Consider the following 21,772-nt stretch of genomic DNA (forward strand, 5'->3'; position numbering starts at 1 on the left):
GCCGGATGATGACGTCATTGTAGGACTTCATGAACGTTATGGCAGCTCATGCTAGCGAGCTTGAGATTGCAAAGAAGAATTTAACTGATGCAATAGGCGATAATGTCAAGCAGTAAGTACAACGTGTGGGCGAGCCGTTGCTCGTCTGTCCTGTTCCTTTCTCCTTCTGCCGTTGAAATGGAAAGTTATTGTTTTGTCATGAGGCAGCAGTGTGGAAATTAGCAACTTGCTAGCTCTTGCTAATGTTTGCAGCATTTCTCCTCAGCAACATTAAGCTACTTTTCGCACTTATTCAAAATGTTTTATGTCCTTTTTTCAGGAGGACGTGATACATATAACGAACATTAAGTACGACATTAATATATGTGCACGTGTTGAATTTTAATTAACGTCCTTGTCGGTTAACGTTACGTTTAAGGAAAGTAGTGTTAAAGAAAGGAAAAAGCGAAAGTTTATCATTTACATCCACATAATGAGATGCAAAGCTACGTTGTGTCTAACATAGTTTGTGAAGTGAGTAAGGTTTGTCTCGTGTTGATGTTTTCTGTCATGCAGTTACTGGGCCAACCTGAAGCTGTGGTTCAAACAGAAGATCAGCAAGGAAGAGTTTGACGTCGAGGCACGTCGTCTGTTGGCACAGGAGAATGGTTAGGAAGCACACACACAAATATACTCTTTATTGTTTAACAATGAATGTTGCTTATTTTGTGTTTCCCTTCTTGTTCCTCTACAGTCCATGTTCATAATGACTTTCTCCTGGCCATTCTCACACGCTGCCAGATCATCGTCTCCACACCAGGTACGGATTTATTTTGTATTTTGAACGACCATGAACCTTGGTGAGTCCTGTCGAGGGTACTGCAGGAATCTGGGGTGCTGGGTCGTTGCTACAAGCCGTCTGGTCCTTGTATAACCAAAATGAGCTGTGTCCTTATACTCGGCACAACGTCAAACACGTTCTGGGTCGGTGTGATCCTCCAGCAGGGTTTCCCTTGTCACCTTCCCTTGGTGATTTTTCAGGAATTGGTGCTTTTTGTAGATGATGTGGTTGTGTTGTATTGGAACGTGACCTTCAGCATGTAGCACTGGGGGGGGGGCGATTAGGGTGAGGAGGGCCGACATCTAAAGGGAACTCAAGAGTAGAGCCGCTGCTGCTTCATGTTGAAAGGGGCCAGTTAGGTGGTTTGGACATCTGATCAGGATGCCTCATGAATGCCTCCCTTGAGAGGTTATCCAGGCATGTCCAACTGAGACAAGGCCCTGGGGTATACCAAGAATATGTGTGAAGGATTATATGTCTCATCTAGCTTGGGAACACCTCAGGGTCCCCCAGGAGGAACTGGAAGGCTTTACTGGGAAGACAGATGTCCTTTCTTAAACTGAGGGAAATGGATTGATGCACATGAGCTTTTGTTAATGTCAACCCTATGTTTTATTGAAATGTGCAGTACCATTATCCATTGTAACTTGTTTAGCTATTATTTTCCTTATTGTGATTTGATGGTCTTAGGTATTGGTGCAGTATCATATTCACTTAATGGCAACAATTTAGTAATTACATTTTTTTTAAAGTTTTTATGTGACAAGTGGCCTGTGATTAAACTTTATTGCCTGCCCACTGGATATAAGCATGTTGTTGCTGATTCATTTTTAAAAAGCCAGGTAGAGGCTTTCACTATTGAGAAGCTGTAGCATTCAGCAAAAGTGAAATAAATGTCATCTGCATTTGTCTCTTCAATGCATCTTGTGTTCTTCTACTGTCCTCTAGAGGGCGCAGGGCAGTTACAGTGGCAAAGTAGCTCTGCTTCAAAGCCTGGAAAACCAAAAGGGAAGAAGAAATGTCCCTCTAGACAAAAATTTGATGTAAGTACTTATTCTCATATTCATCCACGCGGAGGCTGGGTTAGTTAACAGCATCTCTCCCAAATATTGAAATATATATTTAAAAGGTAATTGCTGTGTTTGCACCTTCAGCATCGATTCCAGCCACAGAACCCGCTGAGTGCTGCCCAGCCTTTCAGCCCACGGGAGGTGGGGGGTGAGGAGGAGGAGCTGCGTCTGAGCGCCCACACTCTGCTGTTGCCCACGCGGGGCCAGCTAGAGGCCCGCATGATGGTGACGGCCTTTGAGCTGGGCCTGGATAACATCACAGAAGATGCCGTCAGCAGCATGATCTATGCTATTGAGGTCTGTAGCAACTGTCAAGTACATTGTTCAATACAAAATGTGTCTCAGAGGTCCTTACGATATTTATGGCATACCTTCTGTCAGAGTATGAGTAATTGTGTGTACAGGGGATTAATGGACCAAAAAGTATTACATTCATTTTTATATAAAATGAATGCCTGATTTTCTATCTCCAACAAAACTGAGCGAGTTCATTTTTAAAACAATAAAAACAAGAAAATTAACTTAATATTCTCGCCCAAACAACGGAAACAAGTATCCAAATTTCAGAGTTGAAGTTTAATTCAAGGTAAACACTGTACTAAACACGTTTTTTAGCATAAAAAATATCTAACATTTAACAGGTTCTGTCAATTTTTCAGTTTTGTTCCTGAAATTCATAAAAATGTAATTGATTCTGTCTTCAAGAAATAAGCACATTTGCTTAAAAATGTATTTATCGATCTCTAATTTTCGGTACAAACTATGAGAGAAATAGTTTGTACTGGAATATGAGAGAATCATGGTCTTCTGTATTTAAACATCAATGCAGAGGTTTAAAATTGAGGGTTTTATTGTATATATTTTCTCTACTGTACCACTTATTAAGTATGATTTACAGATGTGTTTTACCCAGGAGATTGAGTAAAGCTTGACTTACTGCTCTCATTTATATCAGCATCACTTGAAAGACGTCCTGACTGCTGTCATCACCCGGAGGAAGGCTTATAGGTTACGCGACGGTCGCTTCCCCCACGCCTTCGGCAGTGATGTCACGCCACAGCCTTATCTGAAAAACAGCCTTGCGGCTTACCACAGTGTTACCGAACGGTAGGTAACTATGTTAGCACTTACTAGCAAGTAAATGCAGACCTAAATACTCATAAACATACTGTAGAATCTGTTGCTTTAATTGAAAGGTAGCAGTAGTAATGATCACATTTCTCAGTCCATAGATTTTTTTTTCTTTCAGACCCCCTCCAAGTGCTTCTCTTGCTGCTGGCCCACCACCTCAAGTGTCCCCTGATGAGGCTGAGCAACAAGCTGTTCACTTATTGGCTTGTTCTGCTGACAGTCTCCCCGCTCCCCTCCCCCCAATCAGCATGTTTGATCTCCTGGAGGCTTTACAGGTAAGAGACGTCACTCCTGTGTTCTCGGGGGCCTCTACTTTTCTTTCTGTGTTGCCTTTGAGCGAAATGACTGCCCTGCTGGTAGTTTGAATCCTGGCTTGAGTGGAGTAAGTGCCGTTCTCATGTACGTGTAGCTGCTCATTGGAACGTAGTTGGTGTTAATAATGTTCACATCAGAGAAACCTGACACAAACAGTAAGTGGATCCTACAATGGTCAAGGTGTGTAGTGCTACTTTTGTTAGACCGAGGTTGTCTGTAGCCAGAAAGTAACGGGGTCCGTTATTCTCATGAATTTATCTGCAATTGGTCAGTTCGGGACTGGACTGTGGCTCTTCATTTAGTGATGCCTGGCCTAGTATTTAAAATAACCTAAATTAAATTATTCAAATGGAGTTTTAATGTCCCCAAGCATGTTGACAAACCTATTTTTCAAAATTGTTCTGAAGAATTTGCTGCTTTTCTTATTTTGTAACTGTCCTTTTTTGGATAAATTATGGACTAAATGAGTAATCACGAAAAAAGATTATCTTTAGTTGCAACTGTAGTCTTTAAATAACTAATTCTAGAGACCTTATCTTAAAAACACAAGCTTCATACACAGTCATTCTGATAAAATACCCTCTTTTATCCATTATCAAGGATCACTAGTGAGCCAATGTGCTGAAGTCAGTGATCTTTAATAACCCTGTTAATAAGTTATGATCTTGTACTTAATCGCTGATTACTCTGAAAATGATTGTTTACACGGCAATAGGTGACATCCATTTACACTGATTAATTATTCATTATGAGAACTACATGTTTCACTAATATCAATAGGTGCTTTCTGGTTGATATGTTTTCATTGGTCACATAGCGGTTGGACTGCTATGATTGCTTTTTATCACTGAATGTTTTCATATTGGTAATTATGGCCTGCCTCATTCAAGCATCAGAGGCTTGTATGCTTAAATGTCTTTGTGAAACATTTGTCTTACATAGGTCCACCACGGTGTGATGCCCTCCCACACCATGTACGCTCTGAACGTGGAGCGCATCCTGTCACGGCTCTGGCACCCCAGCCACGAAGAACTAGAGCAGGACCACGTACACCGCCAGCGGCTTGCTGGGAAAGAAGGCGTGCTCGTCAGCTGAGAACCACTGGTGTGAGACTATATGAACTGGGGATATCATAAGGAACCAAATACAACAAATATCAGTGTCCAAAAAACTGAATACCTATTTATAATACATCCCTGCTGCACAAAGAGATGAAGCATGAGTGGAGCAAGAAACGAATCAGTTGGACAGTGGAGACAGAGTGGCTCTGCTCCAGCCACCTGCTAATAGCTGGCAAATGATGCATCTGTCCCACCAGCCATTTTGGCAGGCGACCAATCATTATTTGAAACTTCTATTACATAGTAAGAAATTAATTTGGTGGTAAAATATAGAAAGTGTCATTTAGTATGTACCTGCAGATACAAGAAAAGGACAGGAAAATAAGGTTCCTATTGGGCCAGGTTGCACCGCAATATGAATATTTCGGTGTCACATAGGCACCACGGGCATTAAAATGTCCTGCAAACACAGAGGAGTCATAATATCTAATGTAGAAATGATAGAAAAATATATATTGAACCGTCTGAAAGGCCCTTTACACCACACACAGGTGTTTTCACTTCGTTGGGGGCATCGCTGAGGTCATCGAGGGCTGAGGTCATCCAGCGTGACGCACGTACACGAATGAGAAAGATGGGAATTGTCCCGCCTTACCGCTGCAACAAAAATGTCAATCACGCCGTGTTGGCCCAGGCTCCTGAGAGGTCTAATCAAGCAGTAAGTGAGAACACCTGTGTGGGTTTACCGTGGATGTGCAGGGTCCCTCAAACTGCCAGACGGCTGCCTCCTTTGTCCCGACGCCCCCTCCTGAGCATACCTTGAAACAAAAGTATTCCTAAAACAATTTCTGGTGTGTGTGTGTGGTTTAAAGGCCTGTTGGCATCTGTCAGTGTTAGAAGTCCACAATGTGTGTACAGATGAAGCAAAAATGTTTTATGTCTCGGTGCACTTCAATAGGTTTGTGTGTGACATCTAGTTCAGGTTGAAATATGTATAAATTTGTACCTTTTTTTTGTTTTCTACACAAACGTTTTGTAATTTCTATTGCAGATATTAGTTAAAAGAAAAAAAAAATAAAGAAATGTTTCTACGCATTAAGCAGTTTATAGATTGAGCACATTCCTTACATCCAAAATAATTCCTCTGTACCTCCAACTCACTCCCGATGCGTGTAAACAAATCTGCTTATGCTCCACAAGTTTCCTCTAGGAGGCAGGAGCTGAAGTGGGAGGACGGTGACTCACGCACCCGTCCCACTGCGCACCGAGGACCTCTTGCCATATTTGGCCACATGCTGCTCACTTCCGACACCTTGCTGTCCAATGAGCGGCCGCGTAGATCCACCAACCATTACCAGCGCCCCACACACACACACACACACACACGCACACAACGCGCTGGTGACTCAATATCCTGTCCGCCCCAGTTCCCTCGATAACAAACGCATCATGTAAATGCGTCGCGAGACTGTATTTAAGGATTAATTATTCAGTGGACAAAAAGCACTCACCACGAGTGTCTTAACAGTTTTTTATTTTTTTGTCATATTTACAGTTCGGAAGTGCTCAAAAAGACGGCGTACAAATGTTATTACAAAGTGTTATTTCGGGTCTATATCACAAAGTTGTATGAACGTAAAGGTTAAGAAAGTAAGGCAGATTTTTTTGTCAGTAAACGATACACGCACACATACACACACCCCACGATGCGTAAAAGGTGTGACTTTCTCCCCGTTAGTGTTGCTCTGTACAAACTGTGTAGTCGCTGGTGGGATACTCAGTGCTTGACTCAAGTCTATATGCATAAATTGCTACTTAACATAGTGGGAGATTTGCAGGGCGACGCCTCGTTTCGCATTGTCTTTCCGTCCATTTTGCAATTTGATCCCACACGGGCTCTGGGTGTCTTTCAGGACGCAATGCTCCATGGGACATAATCATTTTTAATAGTATCTTGAATATGGACACTTGCCGTAATACCTTGTCTTTACGGCGTTAATATTGTAGTTTTGAGGGTGTGGGGGCGGGGAGGGAAAAAAGTCAAATCAGGGGTGGATTTGGAGCAAATGCTCCCTCTGAGCTTTGTCCGTCTGTGCGATAGGTTCGCTGGCCTCTGCTGTGTAATAATTAATTACAAGTATCCTGTCAGCCTCCATTCTCCAGTCTCTTTGTCTGCGGAAAAACTTGGTGGATTCAGCCTGAGCGGATAATTTGGTGGAACATTTCAATGAGAGGCAGGGACACCCTTGCGTGTCTGAACAACGGGCCACTTAAAGTTGCATTTGGTCCACAAGAAAACATCACTTGGTTCTTTTTCCCCACCACTCGGGCAGTCTAGTACGCTTGGAGCTGCTGCGTCAAAATGAGCTGGCAGCCGCTGTTAACGTGGTCCATGACCTTCTGCTTGAGCAGTGCCAGCTCGTCCCGGAGGACGTTGGCGGAGGAAACCAGCTCCGTGTTTTGGTTCTTCAGGTTTTTGACCCTGTCCTCCAGCCGGGAGATCCTCTCCAGCTTCCTTTTCCGGCATTTGGACGCCGCCACCCGGTTCCTCATGCGCTTCCTCTCGGCTTTGATGCGCTCCTGGTTCTCCATGTTGATGGGGGACAGTGGCGGGGTGTCGCCGGACATCTCGGGCACTATCTGCGCCTCCTCTTTGAGCGCGTGTAGCCGCGAGTGCTGCGCCGCCGCCGCCGCCAGGTGGTCCATGTTGCTGTGGGACGACTGCGGGGCGGCGGGGTAGCTCATAGGTGGGTGCCGCTCGCTAGCAGGTGCCGACGCGGAGCCCACGGCCCGGCTGAAAGCCCCCAAGTTCGTGTACTCCGGCGGGTCGGTGCGCACCGTGCAGCTGTAGGGAATCCCGCCGCCCTCGGACGCGGCGGAGCCGGATGCCATGCTGGTGGTCGCGCCAGCCTGCGCGTCAGGGAGGACGCCGGGTCCGGGTCCCTGCTGGTGGTAGTGGAGCTCGGCCAGAGCCCTCACGAAGCCCTCCGCAAACCCCTCCTGCTCGTCGGTGATGTTCTTGGGACAGACGAACTGGGTCGGGGTGGGAGTCGTCAGCCCGGTGCAGGACTGGATGATTAATCGCTCCAGCTCAGGCGAGGCCAGCTTCAGCAAGCCGACATCTGGGGACGTCAGGATGTCCAGGGCCTTGGCGCTCAGCTGGGGCTTGAAGTTTTTCGGGTCGTTCAGGTTTAGCGTCATGGTCTGCTTGAGGGTTTTGGGGTTGAATCCGTACACCGTCGGCCCGTCATGCTGAGAGCCGGAGGCGTTCACGGCTTCGTCGTAAAACGTCGCTTCCATTTTTCTGGACATAAAGTTTGTATCACCTTGAGGGGAGGTCTGTGGTCCGTTTACGTTAAAGCAGAGGCCGACTGTTTACATGTGTCCTGTGACTCGCTATCTCTCGAATGTCTTGTGATAGAGTCCGCCTATTGTTGAAGTTCAACTCACTTGACAACTTCGCGTCCCGAGAAAAAAAACTTTTCTCTTGCGAAGCAGCGCGATCCGTCAACAAAAGCCGCCGTTCCCGCCGCCGATCCTCGGTGTTTCCGCCGCCGACGTATTGATCCGCCTTCCCGAAAAAAAGCACAAACGGGGTCTGAATAGGGAAAATACTTTCTATCACTTCCAACGTGGAGACGAACTTTATCCACCTCTAAGCTGCAGCTCTACTGAAAATAACAATGATGTCATTTCTACGGCCTCCGATTGGCTGGAGACGGTCTAATGGGCGGGGAATATCTAATGACATGCAGGTTGCTTTGACTACTAGCCATGTCCCCGCCCCCCCGCGATGGTTTATGGGATTAGGTAATGCCGACGGTGGAGCAATGTACACTGGGATTACGTAGGGTTTTTGAATATTTAGTTACCCCCTCAATTATTAGTTACCCATCCCGGGCTTCTCAAGACGGTCGGTGCGGATCAACCGTGATTTTACATTGTTTAACACATAACAGCAAATCAACGTTATTTCAATAAGACGTTCAACAAGACAAGATATATAATGGAAATATATCAAATGACTAGATGAGAGCACATTCAAATTGTTATTTCATTGTTAAAATGCAGTGACATGAAATTGTCGGCGTCTCGTAGTATAAATGTTATATTAATCTCTTCATAAATCCAGAAGGTGAGTGCTGTTTGCTGGTAATGTAGTTAAGGGTTAAAGATAGAAGAAAGAAAATGAGGTCACACATGCACCAAGCACTCCAGTAGTAAACACCACATTAAAAAAAAAAAATACACAACTGTGCTTGTTAGAGTAACAAGCACAGGGCGAAACAATAAACTGAATCTACATCTTTGAATTTATTTCTGTGCTAATTGTATATTATATTGCAGATTCCAATAAATAGTTCAAATTTCATATAATCAGAGTGGTTATGGCTCCAACAACCAATATTGTTTTATATAATTTGCAACACAAAACTAGCATTCAGAATGTAGCCAAAAATATGTCATTGCAATTATTGTTATTAAGATAAATTATGTATATTTAGCCAAAAAACAAGGACATGTGCTTATAATTTGGCCACTTGATTTTTGCTCATGCGCACACTAAATTTGCATAGTAACCTTCATATGCAGGAAACATATTCATTATATTCTGCGGTTGACCCTCATGGGTAAATTTGAAGCTGCACTAATGACTGAAGGCTCTGTACAGCTGCAGCCCGGTCCAGTCTGTCTGGCCTCCTCCATTGTATTATTTAACATGTTCTCCTCAAGCCAACTATAAATAAGTTAACAGCCCCAGACAGCCTGGGAGAACCAGAGCTGCCTGAGGTCAACACTCTTGAGATGACATGTTGTCCTCAGCACGGCTGTGCAACACCCATTTGGAAGTATTTGACACCCTGAAGTAGAAATCCAGCACTGCAATGCTTCAGAAAACGTTTGTGTCCAACACCGCAGCAGCCAGGAAGGAAAACAATCGCTCCGCTCCTTTCTCGCCTGCTTTAAACTGTTTCTCCTCTCCAAGCAGCTCCTAATGTAACAATGACTTTCAGAGTGGCTTTACTGTCTTTGAACGTCTCTCTGAACACCTGTGTTTAAGCCCCACGGAGGAGTAGCCTGTTTTCCTATCAAACTACCGCTGTGTGCCGGCTGTGCTTCCTGTTTCTCTGTCAGCGTTTCCCCTCTGCTGGCCTGACGGGGTCGCTTTTAGGTAGATAACGCTGCTTTCCACCTCCCTGGCCGGGCCAGCTGTTTCCACTGCATACAGTTCTGTAATCAGGAGCCTTTGCCTCCCAACACGTGTGCTTTTGTTGTACAGAGGTGGGACAGTCCAGGGTCCATATACTCCCTCCTTTCATAGGAGCGGAACACAGAGAACGACTATGCATGTGTTGATGCATCAACACAGCATCGTTTTGATTACCTTCAGGCGTGGACCAGGGAACACACACGCACACACACACACACACACACACACATGCACCAAGCAGTGAGAGAGACAAATGAGATTTCAAACACTGTCCACACAGTGTTTGTTGAAGACCATCTGTTTCTTCCTGTCCTGCTGCTTAGTTTTCCTCCCTGCTTCGTCTCCGCTGATCATTCCTGTTCCCAACACAGCTGATCACAGCCGGCACCACTTTTTTTTTAGACAGCTGTTTGAACCCCTCGGAAAAAAATAGAGCACAAAAGAGGAAAGTGACCTGGCGGGATGCACACTAGAAAGTCTGACAATTAAAGCCTGAGCCAGTGTTTTTCATGGCAGGGTTTGTTGGAGTTTTTGAAAGCCTCAACACTACAATCAAATACTTATGGACAGGAAATCATGTCCTTCAGGTCACAAATGAGTGCTTAATAGCTCACTGTCTTTACTCATGCCATAGATGTCAAAAGCACAAGTGTATGAATAATATTAACAATGGCTGCATACCATTTAGTCCTGCAGCCATCACATTGTGCATGCTGCAACACGTTCTGTCACATACTGACGCTCAATCAGGATCCTCAGCGTCACTTTCGAACACTCCCAAGATATGACACACCACTTGGTCGCAGTAGATGTTGTTGGTGTTGAATTAGAATAAAAACACTTGCTTAGGGTTTGGCAAAAAAAAACAAACAGTTACATTGAGGAGAAAAGCTGTATTATATCCGTTACTGAATAATGAAATATTAATGGACAAGTGTCCTAAATGTTCTGAAATTCCTGAAAAATAGGATGTCACCTTAAAAAAAAGCAACAACCACAACTCAAGTACAATTTGCAAATGTAGTCTCCCGTCTCCCACAGTAGTCAATCATTTAATTCATTTTAATTTTAACCTTAGACCTTTGAGAGCCAGGGTCTCATTCCCATGGAGACACTTGTTTTGAACATATAACAACATATAACATAAAAAATAATGTAGGCTCATTTATGTTGTTGCAGTGATTTTCCATGGTCCACTAGTCCACCAGGGGAGAGAAGGAGCCCCCATCCATAGTGTTTACTCGCCTAGTTTCGGATTTTACACGGCACGACCGATAAAAAAAAAATCGACTTTACCCTTTTTGGCCCGTTTCGCGTTCCGTCCGCAGGCACCAAGTCTCCAGCAGCACAAAGTACGCTTACCAAGAAAATCAAAAGTGATGTGTTTGGCGGTGAAATAAGGTTTGTTTTGTGTGGCGGTAGGTTCGGGTATGTTGTTTTAGCTGGTGGTTAAACGTCTGTCTTTGACGACGTATGTTGTGAAGGTTATTCTGTGCAAAACATTGGTAGAAAATCTCTGTAGCTGCACCGCAGCGGTACCATTCAGTTCAGTATCAGATGCGCCAAAACACAGAATACATCCAGAATTTACAACAAATGTACTATGCGCTGACATGTTTTCTTCTTCTTCTTTTACTTCGATCTATGTCGAAAGAGTCCATTTAATGTTGACATTGACGGTGTGACCTGGTTAATAATTAACTGCTCCTTCTCTCCGTACAGCTCCTCATGGCAGAGGTCTACTATGTTGGGGTGGACGTGGGCACCGCCAGTGTGAGGGCTGCACTGGTGACCAGGCATGGGCTGCTGAAGAGCACCGCAGAGGAGCCCATCAGCATCTGGGAGCCCCAGTTAGACCACTTTGTCCAGTCCTCCACTGAGATCTGGGAGAAATGCTGCACGGTTGTCAAGGTACTGCAGGCTGACCCCAGGTTGCTTTAAAAAATCAAATCAAATGCGTCTATATTAAATTAAATCTATATTTAATATCTATTCCAGAGAGTTACCCGGAGTGTGGAACGGAATCAGGTACGAGGGATCGGCTTCGATGCCACCTGCTCACTTGTGGTGTTGGACCAAAGCTTCCAGCCTCTGCCAGTTAGTCAGGACGGTAAGCTAAAGAGTTTTGTGCCTCACGTATCAGGCGTATTTCTGCTACATGTTAGCACCATTCATACACACCTAATTGAATGGAGCTAGAATGGATTTTTTTTGGGGAGCCTTTTGCTCGGGCAGTTAGTTTCAGCCTAATGTAATGAGATCCTTTATTGATCCCCGAAGGTAAACCCCCTCCTCCACGGCGAGTTCGGAGGTCAGGGTCAGCTACAGAGCAGAAACTCTGCAGTTGGTGGGGATTCATGTTTCTTTTCAATTAAGCAAGATGGAGACAGCGTTCATGACCCAGATACTCAGGTTAAATGTCATATAGCCTCATTTCATCTTGTTATTACATCTGGGATATACAGACCATGCAGTAGCAGCTATTTTGTGTATTTTATTTACATTTTATTCTTGCACTTAATCGTCTCCTGGCTTTTTCCAGATGAAAAACAAAGAAACGTGGTGATGTGGATGGATCACCGTGCTGAAGAGCAGGCCGCTCGTATAACCAACACCGGCCACAGGCTCCTGAACAGGGTGGGAGGGGTCATGTCACCAGAGCTGCAACCCCCTAAGCTGCTCTGGCTCAAAGAGGTGAGAGGTGAGCAGGGTCACCACAGGACCACTGATCTGTGTGTGTTTTATTGTCACTCTCTGTATTGGCTGTGGGTCAGCATGTGCGTGGTGTTGATTTAGTTTTTCCAGCCTTATCCGCCCTTTTTTTCTTGGGAGGTTTCCGATAAATGGAAGCTTCCTGAAAGTGGTTTGTTGTCCTTACATGCACATGCTGTTGTTACTCGCCAATCAGACATTTCTCTTGTCTTTTTAATCAGAATCGTAGAGAAAGCTGCTGGAACAAAGCTGAACATTTTTTCGACCTTCCAGATTTCCTGTCTTGGAAGGCAACGGGCTCTTTGACGCGGTGAGCTTTGATTGTCACTGTGACTGTCTGCTCATTTAAACCCTCATCTAGCTTATGAAGCTACGCTGTTTGTCCTTGTCTGTTTGAAAGAAAGATTAGATTTGTCCTCTAAAGCAGGGCCATTCTAAGAAATGTGTCTATTATCATGAACATACTTTCAGGTCTTTATGTACTCTGGTGTGTAAATGGACTTATTGCCCTCCGGAAGGATGGGATACTGGTTTTTGGATGAGCATTGGACTCGAGGATCTCCTGGAAAACAACTATTCCAAAATAGGTAAAAGACGTTAACAAACAAGCTTCTAGTTAACTGTATGTTTTAATATTTAAAGTCTTGCTAAAAACTTCACAGAGTGTCGTGTTGTGATCTTTTTGGCCAAATAAACTTTCATGATTTAAGCTGTGCTGTTTCTTGTCATCCAGGCAGTGTGACATCATCCCCAGGGAGTGCGTTGGGAGACGGCCTTACCCAGGATGCAGCAGCAGATTTGGGTTTGGAGCCGGGAACTGCAGTGGGTGCTTCTCTCATCGACGCTCACGCTGGAGGCCTCGGTATTAAATCCTAATTCTGTCTTCTTCTGTCACATATATCTATTTTCTTAGGTAAAGGCGGCTTTGCAGGTTCCACTTGGCTTTGACAGTTAAAAAGTATTTAGATAATAAAACGGACGGTGGCAGAAAGTTAAATGTTTATGTGTAAAGTTAACATTTTGGTCTACTAAGATGAAGCTCCTGGAGCGTCAAAAATATATGTCCATCCACTAGGGAGCATAAATAAACAACACATTTCATGACTGGTTCAAGTAAATATCTACAGCACATTCATGGAATTGTTTCCAGTCCCTTTTGCACAAAAAAGTTACTGACAGTAGTAGTGATACAAGAGGGGTTGGGGGGGGATGACATGTTATACACAGGTAATAAAAATGCATTTTACACTGCTAGCACACCAAAACTCACCTAGCTTTTATAGTGGGGGTGGGGGTAAGATGCCACAAGCAGATGTCTTTTTTAAAAGATATTAATGAATGTGGCTGAACACTGTATCTGTGAGTGCTTTGGTAGCTTCGGGGCAACAGTCAACCTCTCTTCTGGTGCAAGCCATCTGGTTCTGCTCTGGGAGACTAAACTGCTCCTGAACTCTGACCTCTGACCTCTACCTATCACATACACTGTTGTATCAGTTTAAGGTTAAAACACCCTGCACATTTAGTAGTCATGCATGTCACAGTGATGCGCGCACCCCCCCCCCCCCCCCCCCCCTGCCCCCACGCATCGATGAACCTTCCACCTTAAACTCAAACCAGCTTGACAAACATTATTCCAGCAGTTAGTGTCATGGCTGAATTCCATGCGAAGGTTAGAGGAGCACTGCAGAAGGATCTGAAGCCTTTCATGTTCAAATCATTGGTTTCCAACGGGAGTTTTGGTTTGGTGTATTTTTATAATATAAAACATTATTATAATGTATAATTGTGCTCTTACCAGGTGTGATAGGTGCAGATGTAAAAGGCTTACAGTTGCCCTGTGAGGACCAGCCGATCACCTCGCGTATGGCGATGATCTGTGGGACATCAACCTGTCACATGGCGGTGAGCGGTTTACAGCTACATTTCACCTGCTGTGTTACTTTTTGAAAAAAGGCTCTCAAAAACAATCTAAAAGTGGTTTCCATTCTAGTATTTCTGTTTGTTTCTGCAAAACATGACATCTTTCATTCCTGTGCATCAGATCAGCGAGCAGCCTCTGTTTGTGCCGGGAGTGTGGGGCCCCTGCCTGTCTGCCATGGTGCCTGGCATGTGGCTCAACGAGGGAGGGCAGAGTGCTACAGGACGGCTGGTGAGTCCTCAGGCTTTATGCAGTGTCAGGATTTCGCTGAGATGAGACTAAATGTATACCGTCATGTATAAATGCACCCCGAAGGCACCCAGATGTGAGCAGCTCATCTGGCCACATGAACAGCAGTGTTTAACAACAGCCTTCCTGTTCCATGACATCATTTAAACTCCAGTAATGTTATTTGGGGAATTTGTTATTGATATGTAGATATTTTCTTAATTAAATGCTTAACCGATAATCAGAAATAGTTGATCAACTAAGGGCGTTCTGTCATCAGCTGGGTCATCTGTTTCCGTGTCGCCGTCTATCATCCCCTCAGATCGACCACATGGTGAAGGGTCACGCTGCCTACGCCCAACTCCAGGAGCAGGCCCGGCAGAGGTCAGCTGATGCATTTAGTGCTGCACCTCCTGAAAACATTTTGGCACAGCTGTCATCCAAGTTATTATGTTTAGTAAGCTTAGTAAGATTGTGTGCTCTATGCCAGCTATTCTCAACCACTGTGTCGGAGTGCCACACAGAGCGCCATCTCATGGACAGTGGAGATATTGCCCTGTGGTTTGATTTAAATAACATTTTTGGGATATATACATATTTTTAAATAAAAAATATCATAATTAAAGCCATTATTTCTATGAGTCTTGAGTGGATATTAACCAGTCACTGTTCCCTCAGGAGCGGTGACACAGAATCATTCTTTGAGACTAAAAAAGGGATTAAAGCTCTAGTGTGTGTGGTGAGGATATATGACCTGAATACATTACACTTGGATTCATAATAACAGGCGGTGATAGATGAGGGTAAACATTTAGTTTGGTTGCTAACCCTGTTTGAATTTCTAAACACTTACTTAGAATTAAATTAAAAAAAAACATCCACCGTACTGGAACACTGACTGTGCCTGGGTGACGTTATTAGTAACACCCCTCCTTTTTTTGCTCTGCGGTGCCAAAATGTCTTCAGTGAAAAAGGCCAGCAGCATTTTCTAAACAAATTATTTGCAGCGACATATTGAATGTAATTTCATCAGACTGGCTCCTTTTATTTGCATTCTGTTATTTTCCCCAGATTTCCCTTTTCTGGTGAAAACATCTACAGCTACCTGAACAGCCACCTGAGTTCAATGGCTGAGTCCCATTCTGCTGTTGACCTGCTGGCCTCCAGTCTGCATGTGTGGCCAGACTTTCACGGCAACAGGTCGCCCCTGGCTGACCCCTCCTTGAAAGGCATGGTGAGGGACGTGGCTTCACATGACTTATGGTGTCCACAGAGGTGGACCCTCTTATACCTTTTAAATGTTCTGAAATGGTTGCTTGTTAACCATATTATGAATGTGTTTAACATTTATGGAAATACAGTTAGAGCCGCACCATTCTCAGACATGTGTTGTCATTGCTCTCATCTAAATCTTAGAAAACTATTATTATTTTAAACCAAATCAATACATAATACAGTTGATACAGACTAGCAGCTAACTCCACAACACACTCAGACTCATTCCTTCACAAAATAATCTGAGTTTGCCTTTTTATCTCCTTGTTTTTAACATTGCACTGACTAACAGTTTACATTATCTTTCGAGGATTTCTCAGAAGTTTTAAGTTTGGCCTTCGCCCAATGTCAGCTGGGATCAGCTCCAGCCTCCCTCGTGACCTTGAACAGGCTAAGCGATTGATAATGGATGGCTGGATTATGTTTTTTTGTCGGTGTAAAGAATACATTTGGTAGTTAAAATGAAAGTGTGTCACTGAAATTACTTCTGTGTTAATACGCTAATTCTTGTTGAATATTGTTGTGACTGAATCACTGGGGATTGGAGATACCAAACCCTCACTGACACCTCTGCTGCTCTGCCAACCTCGTTGCCAGGTGATCGGCCTGCCGCTCTCCCAAACCTTGGATGACTTGGCCCTGCTTTATTTGGCCACTATACAAGCCCTCGCTGTGAGTCTTCCGTATTTTATTTCTTTACAAATTTCATACGACCTCCTAGTAATTTAAAGTGTGAGGGAAGGTTGCTTTTATTTATTTGTAACCTGATTCCCCTTAAATCATCTTCTCTGGTTTCAGCTTGGTACTCTTCATATTCTGGAGGCCATGAAAGAAGCAGGACATGACATCAGAACCCTCTTCCTGTGTGGTGGGTTGAGTAAAAACGCCCTGTTTGTCCAGATTCACGCCAACGCTACAGGTGAAATACTAACGGACAATGACGGCTTTGACATTATGAATGACAGTTAAGCTTGACACAATATTTTGTTAAACCATGGAGTCTTTTGCCTAATCAACTTTTTTTTCCTCTTCAGGATTGCCTGTGGTGCTGCCTGACCAGACGGAGGCTGTGTTAATAGGAGCAGCAGTCCTGGGTGCATGCGCATCACAGGACTACAACTCTATACAGGTGGAGTGGCACATTCATAAACAGGGAATTTGCATATGCTTTTCACCTAAAAACCAACATCCTCATGCTGAATTTTGCATTAGAGGGGGTTCTGTAGTGTGTGTGTGTGTGTGTGTGTGTGTGTGTGTGTGTGTGTGTGTGTGTGTGTGTGTGTGTGTGTGTGTGTGTGTGTGTGTGTGTGTGTGTGTGTGTGTGTGTGTGTGTGTGTGTGTGTAAACATATTGGTTCTAAAAGCAAGAATGTTTCTATAGTATCAACAACCCTGGATAACATCTTTCATTAGACCGTCTCTGACCACTTCTTGCAAACCACACACCAGTGTTTAATGCAGACTTTCTGTTAAAACGTCTCAAGTCAAATTTGAAATAACAAATTTGTTTTCTAGAGACACAGCAGACATTTTACTGTTGTTTCCACAGACTGTAGTAAGACTGAACTTCATGGGGTGAAATCAGTGGCGCGTCCCTTTTTTTTAAAACGTCTTCACTTTGCAATATATTCAGCAATTTGCAATCCAAACATCTTATTTTGTAGTCTAATAAAATTGACCTCAAAAGACGTTATATGCCATGCCGTAAGCACACACACACACACACACACAGCACAGATCTCATTATCACTGACTCGGTGCCTCCATCTGCTGGGTGGAACCAAAATAGTAGAAAGTGCATGGCACCACAATGTGATCTGTGGCACCATGCATTTAAGATACAAAGCGATGCTCAGGTCAAGCTGTCGTCCCTCGGTGTCTCAGTACCAGAGCTCGGAGCACATGAGAATGGCAAGCCTTTAAGCCAGATATACTAAAAATAAGGCGTTATTGTTTTGACTAGGCTGCACCTGTCAACCCATTTTCAGCCATAACTACTGCAGGCAGTTGTTGCGGCTGATCCTCTGAGCTGTAGTCTGGCTGGGTTTCGGAGGTTCAGACAGCAGAGAGGCCCCGCACTGCATTAGTCATAAACTCAGCCTTGCCATAACCACCGAGGCTGGCTCGTCTTGATGCTATAACTGGGTCACGGCTGGAACTGAATGAGCATATACATGATTTATTGAGTAATATTTGTCTTTGCAATTTATGTTTTAGGGGGCGATGGAGAGAATGGCTAAAGTGGGGGGAATTGTTCGGCCTGACTCTGAGCTCCAGAGGTGAGAAGTAGAGATTTATTTTTTAATATTTGGTGAAAGTCATGGTTGCTGTGGGATACAACTAAATGGATATACTGTTTCAAAAGTTTGCCTTTCCAAATAAACCAAAATGAATTCCTTTCCTTTTTATGAACTAACTGGTAGCATTGCTTTTAAATGTTAAATGTGCAAAGTGACCCATGAAGGAAAACAAGTAACTCAAATGTATATTATTGAACGAGCAGATCAGATTGCGAGGGAGCTTCACCATGTTATAAATGTTTGCATGTTTTATTGTAAGCCGACAGAAACAGTTCCATGCATCACGTGTGTGTTATCATTTTCACCATATCACACTTTTCTCAGCTTCTACGGGAGAAAGTACAAAGTGTTCCTGCGACTGTTTGCCCACCAGAGGGAGTACCAGGCCCTCATGAACCAGAGATGAAACTGCTGGTAGGAAACTGGAACTGACTCTCTGATGTCATTGAGATGAAAAAGGACACACACTGGGAACGAGAACCGAAGTCTTGACCTTGTTCCTTTTTCTAACATAAGTGGTCCAGTTTTTTTTCCATTTGTCAATAACCTGAAGGACAACAGCTCTCTGAGGTTGGATGTCGGTCAGGGGCTTTAGTTGGTTCTGATTTTATGAGCGGTGGCAGAATTCAGACTTCACACATGCAGGATTTTAAACCAGCTGGCAGATGACAGTAGAGAAGATCTCTATGGAGACGGGCTGCTGGAGCTTCCCATGGCTGTCTGCCTTTTGGATCCTCTGCTTCCATTGTACCCAAAATGAAGAGATGAATGTGAATGTGGTGACTGATATCACAGTTATAGACTTATGAACCCTCGACTCTCTCCAAAGCTAAATACCATCATGTGCTGTCACATTCAATATATATTCTTAAATTGTTAAGTTGTTTTGCCCGGTCTTCACTGTATTTCATTGTATTCCTCTATTTCCTGTTTGGGACGACGACGCCAAATCCTACACAGCTGAGTTAACAGCCGCCTTCAAACAGAACTATGATGTAAAAGGGACAGGGGGAGCGTTGACGGCCAGATCCAACAGACTCATGTAGGTGCTTCTGAACCGTAGTGTCCAGAAGTCATGACATGGCAAATGTATTGTTTGTTAATCATTCTTAAGGCTACAAATGAACCATAATGCTTTTATTGTCTCTAACAGGTGAAACGTGTACATCAAACACACACATTGGAGTGCAGATACCATAAGACTTTTAATTAAATGTATAGTTTGGCCTGGCAAAACAATGCAAAGTTGAAGTAATCGGTTATGTTGAAAGTCGATAATTCTACACGTACGTACATTCTTTGCTCTCACTAGGTCATATTTTTTCTAACTTGCACAATCAACCACTTCCTCTGACATGAAAAGCAGTGCAAATCAAAACTACTTTGACCCTGATAAGTAGAAGCTTCTCTGCCACGCTGTTTTATAATTAACTGTATAAAAATATGTTCCCAATCTCAACCCCTATATTTCTGAAAATAGTCCTCCTTTATAAAAGTATGCAGAACATTGCAGATTGTATTATTATTGCAGTTGTACATTCTACATTTTGACTTGTTAATCCACCTGGTTGGGGTGAAAACCAGCCGTACCCTGTGTCCTTAAGGTCCCAGATTGATTGATAGAGTTTGTGGATGAAATGTGACATAGGTGAGTGTTGAACATCCGTGCTGTCTCTGTCTGTGCTTATTGTTGGGGTGTGTAGCGCAGGTACTTCTTGCCAGAGGGCAGATCTTTGGTGTAGACGCCAGCTGGGAACAAAGTGGCAGCCTCCTCCTCAGACAAGCTGGGAGGGACCATCACACAGTCTCCGGGCTGCAGGGAAAAAAAGAAACTAGGTTATTCCGCGTGGCAGCAGGTCAGTTCCTGTTTCTATTATCTCCGTCGTCAGCTGCTGAAAGGATTGGTAGAAACTGAGGTCACCTTGAAAGGTGTGACATACCCTCCAGTCGGCAGGCGTGGACACTCGTTTCCCTGCCGTCGCCTGGAGCGAGTCCACCACTCGCAAAATCTCATCAAAGTTGCGTCCGGTGGTGGCCGGGTAGAGGATTGACAGTTTAAGCTTTTTGTCAGGGCCGATAATAAACACCTACAAAAACAGAGACGGATAAATGGAGAGACTAGTTATTCTATTGGCATTTATATACTTCTTAATGATGTTTGAATGCTTCCTATGAAATAAGCAAATGGGATTTTGATTGTGAGGACTCTTACACAGCGGGCAGTGAGCGGCAGGCCATCTTTGTCCTTCTCATCTGGGTCCAGCATGCCCAGGGTCACTGCCAGCTCCCGTTTACAGTCCGCTATGATGGGAAAGGGCAGCGAGCAGCAGGCGGATTCCTCACAGTTGTATGCCAGGATGTCCTGGTTAGTGCAGAGACGGCTTTAGTTTGGTATTTACACCTACGTGCTCTGTTGTCTTATATAAACATCTTTATTATATGATATTTATGCACTCTACACTAGATTCAAACTGCTTTCAATGTCCACTACTCTACACAAGCAGCTGGGAAGTCAGAACTGTCCATCCTTCTGTATGTGATGATGCTATCGCACCTTGCTCCAGCCGTGGTGATCCTCCACGCAGTCGATGGACAGGGCGATCATTTTGACGCTGCGCTTCTTGAACTCACCGCTCAGTCGGGCAGCTCGGCCCAACTCAGTGGTGCACACGGGGGTGTAATCTCTGGGGTGAGAGAACAGGATTCCCCAACTGGAATCAAAAGAGAGGTCAGGTGCTGTCTGTGATGATGAGATGCAATCTGAGGTGTTCATGAACGGGTTCCCGTATGACTCGGTTTCCGCTCATCAGACATAGACCTGCATTATGGTTACCGTTGTAGCTTATTGTCAGGTTGCACAATAGGATGCTTAACGATGCATCTGACACCAAACTGACAGAATGTGACCTCATACGTCACTCAGAATGTTTCAAAACGAGCACAGATGGGACTTTTTTTTTATTTTTACGAGGTCAGCAATTGTGCACCATGAGGGATGTAAGGTTTGACCTCTGGCTCTTTACCCTTTTGATTTGGATCATCTCATCCGATCCAGAGCTCTATGATCTTGTCATAAACTTTTGTACATCTGATAGATGCCACAAATGAGTAAATTCAATATATTATAGATTATTATTTTATAAATGACATATGCACTTACAGGCCACAATACAGCCATCATGGGTATAACAGGTTTAGATGCTGTATATGTTTTAAGCACAGGTCTAAAGCAGAAGTCGGAAAGCAGTAACAGGAACTGGACGCGAGCTCTCACCCTACAAACTAAATTATCGGTAAGCCTACGAATAAATAACCGAGAATATCAATATTCAAGAAAAAGAAAACGTACAACTACTTACGAATCACCGAGAAATTCGTGGAGTTTAATTTTGCCATCTGTGGTCTCCAGCTCGTAATCAGGAAATGCATCTCCGAGCAGCAGTCCCGGCATATTCGGTGTAACCGTGGAGGTGTTGCGTCTGTTCAGCGGCAGCAGTTCTGATGTCAGTTGCCAAATAAAAAGGAGGCGGAAACTTCCTGCTCTCCTATTTACGTGTATCAACTACAAGCCGCGCAATACGTCATATAACAGACTGTTCTCACTCATGCGGTGCGCTCAGGGCGCGTTTTTGATCGATTCTCATTGTTGACTCATACATGACCAATTTACGCACGCGTGTGGCCCCGTTTCCTAGCAACGATGTAAAGTGCAGCACTGAAACGCTTCTCCG

At 44.1% G+C, this 21,772-nt stretch overlaps 3 protein-coding genes and 1 pseudogene across 6 annotated transcripts; 2 read left to right on the top strand and 2 right to left on the bottom strand.

Annotated features, from left to right (window-relative positions):
* tada1 (transcriptional adaptor 1) lies at positions 1–5,773 on the top strand. Its single transcript, XM_084007332.1, has 8 exons — positions 1–112; positions 556–647; positions 734–799; positions 1,769–1,863; positions 1,975–2,187; positions 2,846–2,997; positions 3,140–3,296; positions 4,279–5,773. Exons 1-8 carry the CDS (start codon positions 30–32, stop codon positions 4,429–4,431), a joined length of 1,011 nt encoding a protein of 336 aa, XP_083863458.1. The 5' UTR covers positions 1–29; the 3' UTR covers positions 4,432–5,773.
* Positions 5,774–5,914: 141 nt separating this feature from the next.
* Positions 5,915–8,040, bottom strand: LOC311012045 (transcription factor Jun pseudogene; annotated as a pseudogene). Its single transcript has one exon. The product of its transcript is annotated as a transcription factor Jun pseudogene (transcript).
* Positions 8,041–10,931: 2,891 nt separating this feature from the next.
* fggy (FGGY carbohydrate kinase domain containing) lies at positions 10,932–19,031 on the top strand. 2 transcript variants are annotated; one of them, XM_084008119.1, is made up of 16 exons: positions 10,932–11,010; positions 11,332–11,520; positions 11,608–11,719; positions 12,152–12,303; positions 12,543–12,631; positions 12,793–12,908; positions 13,055–13,183; positions 14,120–14,223; positions 14,363–14,470; positions 14,790–14,851; positions 15,539–15,701; positions 16,340–16,414; positions 16,541–16,661; positions 16,777–16,871; positions 17,959–18,020; positions 18,366–19,031. In XM_084008119.1, exons 2-16 carry the CDS (start codon positions 11,338–11,340, stop codon positions 18,445–18,447), a joined length of 1,653 nt encoding a protein of 550 aa, XP_083864245.1. In that variant the 5' UTR covers positions 10,932–11,010; positions 11,332–11,337; the 3' UTR covers positions 18,448–19,031. The 2 variants fall into 2 exon arrangements, with proteins under 2 accessions (XP_083864245.1, XP_083864246.1); XM_084008120.1 differs by having other exon boundaries at positions 10,948–10,961.
* A 132-nt stretch (positions 19,032–19,163) lies between these two features.
* On the bottom strand, positions 19,164–21,603 carry LOC311012602 (peroxiredoxin-6-like). 2 transcript variants are annotated; one of them, XM_084008122.1, is made up of 5 exons: positions 21,401–21,603; positions 20,596–20,752; positions 20,254–20,403; positions 19,982–20,128; positions 19,164–19,854 (listed from the first exon to the last, which is right to left on the bottom strand). In XM_084008122.1, the coding sequence occupies exons 1-5, from the start codon at positions 21,490–21,492 to the stop codon at positions 19,726–19,728; spliced, it is 675 nt and encodes a 224-aa protein (XP_083864248.1). In that variant the 5' UTR covers positions 21,493–21,603; the 3' UTR covers positions 19,164–19,725. The 2 variants fall into 2 exon arrangements, with proteins under 2 accessions (XP_083864248.1, XP_083864249.1); XM_084008123.1 differs by having other exon boundaries at positions 19,963–20,128.
* Positions 21,604–21,772: the final 169 nt, after the last annotated feature.

Source organism: Eutrigla gurnardus (assembly GCF_963514095.1).
Source record: "Eutrigla gurnardus genome assembly, chromosome: 4".
Lineage (NCBI taxonomy): Eukaryota > Metazoa > Chordata > Actinopteri > Perciformes > Triglidae > Eutrigla > Eutrigla gurnardus.